The sequence below is a fragment of the Penaeus chinensis genome, chromosome 9, assembly GCF_019202785.1.
Source record: "Penaeus chinensis breed Huanghai No. 1 chromosome 9, ASM1920278v2, whole genome shotgun sequence".
NCBI classification, from domain to species: Eukaryota; Metazoa; Arthropoda; class Malacostraca; order Decapoda; family Penaeidae; genus Penaeus; species Penaeus chinensis.
In genome coordinates, this window is record NC_061827.1 from 35,950,651 (window position 1) to 35,955,650 (window position 5,000).

The following is a 5,000-nucleotide window of genomic DNA, read 5'->3' on the forward strand; positions in this document are numbered from 1 at the left end:
ATGGAAGGCTGAGAAAGGCTCTTTTTTTTGTCATAAGTAGACCATACACAAAAGAAGAAGAAGAATTCTAATGATCATGTGACATAACCACCCATTATTTTTCAAATAATTATCAAACTTTTCAACAACTCTGCTACCTACAGCGGAAAGAAAGAAAGAAAAAGCTAATTATCATATGACAACCTTATGAGATCACAATTTTCAAATAATGATCAATAAACTTTAAAGCTTCCTCCAGCTGCAACCACATGATTGGGAGTGGTAGAGCCAATGGGCACCTATATACAATATATAACAATGATATACATTATGTATTTAAAAGATTGTAAAGAAAAAAATAAACACCATAAGATGGAAAATTAAGTTTAGTATCGATAAAACATTTTCAAAAATACAAGAAATCAGTGATTTTTGGGTCAAATCTGATAGGCTAAAATCTTCCAACATCATCAAAAGAAAAAACATTTCAAAATACACATGTAAAAATACATGAACTCATAAAAACTATAAAAACTAAATAATTCTTAAGTAGAATACTTCAGTACATAGCCAAATCTATTCATTGACTAAGACACAAATATTCAGATACCACTAGAGTGGCTTGGCAAGCTTAGGGGAGCTTTTTGATGATAGGTTCTCATAAGAGCAATTGCCACAAAATGGCCAAGAACATTATTTTTCTCCATTTCAACCAGTTGCATCCACATTATGGACAAACTGGTCATTACCATGACGCTCAGTGCACATGTTTACTGCAAGGTGTACAAATCTAGACTCTGTACTACCACTCTAATATGTTTCAAAATAGCCAGTCAAAATAGCATTTCATGTCATTTTTACACTCCTGGAAGAGGACGAGCTCCTTCTCTAGCCTATTGAATACTAGCAGTATAGGCAGACAAATGCAGTCAGGGCAGCATGCCAAAGGAATTCACTCCATTGTGGAAATGGGGTGACATACAGTTTTGATCAGCTCTGACAGGCATGCTCTGCTTGGGATGGCAAGGAATGCTCTGCCTATGATGGCAGGACAGGAAGCCCCTTACAACTCTGTCCACAGTTCACAAATCTGAGATAATTTACACTGGCAAGGTAAACCTGAGAGGCGAGATCATCAAGCCCAGGGCCGTTGATACAATAATGGCATGAAAGATGCGGACCTGGGGTACCAGATGGGAGCTTCATACCCGCCCACCAGGAAGAGCATCAAATGGTAGAACAAGATATTGTTCTACCTATTTGACATGGCAATCATAACTCCTTTTGTGTAGACAGAACATTTGGTGGTCGCCTATCACTCATTGACTTTCAGACGGAGCTGGTGAGAGGGCTCATGACTACCTTCCTCCCCGACTACCCTAAGCCATCGCATGGCAGATGTGCTGTGGAGAACCCCCCAACAAGACTACATGAAAGGAACCCCCATGCCTCTGGAATCGAGGGTGAATGGTACAGGCTGTGCCATATATGCCATGGACACAGCTGAAGAAAGATGACCAGAGCAGTGTATTTGGTCTGCCAGGTTGCCCCATGTCTCTTTGATTGTTTTGAGGCATACCACAACCTAGTGGACTACTTAGGAAGAGGAGGAGGAAGAATTTTATAGATGTACAAATGTAAAATTGTATTTTGATGCATTCTGTGTATCAGCTTAATTTTACCTATATATCATTTCAATACAAATTCTTGCCTAGGCTTCTCCTTACTGATCAAACCACAATGTCAAAAAAAAAATCTTTCAACCTTCCATGGAACTGATTATTCATGGCTATGTATGCTTCATAGCAAGCAAAACAATGTGTTCCAATAAAGTCAGTCTGATGTCTAGCATGAATACCAAAACATTGCAAAATAGCACATACATGTAATAATACTAGAGCCTAAAAGTCATACGTGAAAAGATTGACATGGGAAGCACTTGGTACTGTAGTGTGGAATTGGTCGCCCTCCAAAAATAATAATGTGGGCCACTCCACCATGTATAGATAAATACCGCTATGAAGGTTAGTGCAATGCGAGGAAAATTTGTAGTTATTGGGCTAACAGTCGATCTGTTCCTAGGAACTATGGCTTTACAAATCATCTTTATAAATTATCATTGTTTATAAGGTGCAACAGCCATTTTTACACTCATATAAATGATAAAACCAAGATGAGAAAACCTTTTACTCAGTACTATAGATCCCTACCTTCTCTCCGGTTTCCTGGTTCTGGCCCCAGGCACTCATCACAAAGGGGTCATTGACGGACACACACACAATTTCACCGATACCCTTGGCTTTGATGGCATCAGCACTGCTAACATATCCCGGGAGATGAGTCTGAAAGAATTAGACAAGTCAGGGTTTCCATCTGCAGGAGTTAGGATAGTCCAGAAACTTTAATACCTGAAAGCATTATGAATTTCCATAGATAATTTTTTTTCATCTGGAATATTTTAAAAAATAATATCAATGATATCAAATATAATGTTGATAATACTAATTACAATTATAAATACTACAATAATAAAAATACATGTTACTTAATTTTATCTAAACTAAAAACATATTTACCAGGTATAGCTAATTGGGAAAGAAAACCTAAATTTCATTCAACAGATCCAAATTTCAGTAACTAGATTTACTACTTGTCTAAACTTGCAAAGACAGTTCTCCAGAACTAATGTTTGCAAGTATATCATTGGAAACAGGATAGTGGACGCTGGTAAGTGGTTTTTCAGTACGTTGTAAATGCATCTTCCTGAATTCACTAAGGATCCTTCAAGATCCATCTATTCTAGACTACAACAGTAGTTCTTAACCTTTTTCTTTCTATGATCCCCAGATGCTCTCCAGGGAATTATCATGACTATAATCATACATTTTGCAAAGATGAAATTTTCATAAACGTAAAACAAAACTACAAAGATGTAGATTTACTGAAAGTTATAAGAAAAAAGTTTTAAATGATAAAGAGCTTCTACAAATGACAGAAAATTGCAAAACCCACAGAAACTTTTCTGACTCCCTTGAAAAAACTAACTATGGGATTGTGACCCCCCCACTGGATCAGAGAGATAATACCACCTAGGAACCAAACAATATTCACCTTTGAGCATCCTGGGGTGAAGGCACCTGGCACAGCAAAGATCAGAACCTTCTTGCCAGCACACAGGTCACGTGAGTTGACACTATTCGCTGGGGTCTCTTCAAAGAGATCCACACTGGGAATCTCATCTCCAACCTATGTGAAGAAAATAAAAAAGTTAATATACATTCAGTAAATATCATCTATCAAACAACTTAGTGACATAAAAAGGAATAAATTAACAATTCTAATGCTATCTGAATCACACAATCATTTCTTTAGTACTAAAGTAGAGTCACAATCCAAGCCCACACAAGTTGAGCATTAGCCAAAGCAGTACAGCCTTTACACAAACACAAGTCAGAAGAAAAAGAAGAGCACAGGGAATAGGAGGGACTAGAGGATTACTGGATTCCTCAATACAAGTCAGTATTTTAGTAAAAAATATATGGTATATAACAAATCCTATGGAACATGTGGTTATGCTTCACATTAATATACACTGTTTAGTGCAACAGATTGTATCCATGGTATACATATTTTTTGTTTTAAAAGATGTCTTCACAAGATCCACAAGATGTTTTCTTAGAATAATGTACAATTCTTTATGTTTGTTCTGTCTGTCTCTCTCCCTTTTTGGAAAGGAAGTGACATCTGTAGATAGATATATATAATTAGATAAATATGGTTTAGAAGTTACACAACTTGTCAAATATTGTCAGGGATTGCTTTGAGATTCTTAATCAATATATCACCATTTACAATTTTATTCCTGAAACATGTGTTTACAAAATAAAGGGATATCGTATAGTGTTAAAAATAAAAATCTAGTGTAATATCACATAATACAAAAAATTCAAGACTGATTTTTAACTTATTATATGAAAAACTCACAGTAATCTACAAAAGTGAAAATAAGCCTCTGGCAAAAGGTCCTGCATGATAAAAATCCAATAATGGCATCAAATTTCTTGTTAAACACACTTAGCACTTGAGAGACAGAGAAATACACAACTGAGCTCAGCTGTGCTCACACACCCACACACTCAATCTAACTCACTCACTCACTTATACAAGTGTGTGCACGTGCGCACACACGCACGCGCACACACAAACGCGCGCACGCACGCACACACACGCACACGCACGCACGCACGCACGAACACACAAACACACACACACACAAACGGACAGTTCCTAGCAAATTAGCAAATGTGCATATTATGGTCAATTCCTGTTTCACTAAGCATAAAGTGCAACCACATGTTCAATGGCATTTAGTATTTTCCATATATATATATATCCTAAGTAATAACTTTACTGTGGAACTCTGCTATAATTCCCATTCCTATCCAAGATCTAGAAATTCTTGTCCCAAACCCTGGTGTGACTGTCATGGACTCCCACTTGTTAGATTGCTTATGATCTTAATTAACTTCATAAAGACTGATACTAACATTCTGGTTTTATCTGCTAATGGAAATTGATCATGAAACTTATCCACAATACATATTCTGACAAGATAGAACTTTGACTGCTTCTTTATATAACAATTCATTGCCGAGGAGATCTACATAGTCTGCTTGCCACATTCTTTATGGCAGAATATATGTAATACAGCACATCGATAAATTCTGAATTGGAACAAAGAACTTTCAAACATCAAATGTACACTGTTATACCTTTTGTCTTATCAATGAAACAGAATGTTGGATATACACAGGATATTGAATGAACACCTAAAAATACTACAATACTACAATAAATGACAATACATAAGCATTTGTACCTCTACTGGAATATTTAGCTCTCTCATGTACAGAAATACCTATGCGACTAATTACTACAATAATTTTAAAGTTAATGAAAAATGGACAAAGAAATAATCTACATTGCATTAGATCAATTAATTACATACAAGACAACTATAC

The 5,000-nt window shown here is 36.2% G+C and overlaps 1 protein-coding gene across 1 annotated transcript in view; it reads right to left on the minus strand.

Moving 5' to 3' along the window:
• Nucleotides 1–5,000, minus strand: part of LOC125028553 (peroxiredoxin-5, mitochondrial-like) — a 7,181-nt gene that overhangs the window by 1,375 nt on the left and 806 nt on the right. Inside the window, exons 2-3 of the mRNA XM_047617943.1 lie at nt 3,091–3,225; nt 2,190–2,321 (exon numbers count right to left, since the gene is read on the minus strand). Coding sequence (XP_047473899.1) covers nt 2,190–2,321; nt 3,091–3,225 — 267 coding nt within the window. The remainder of the gene's footprint in view (nt 1–2,189; nt 2,322–3,090; nt 3,226–5,000) is intronic.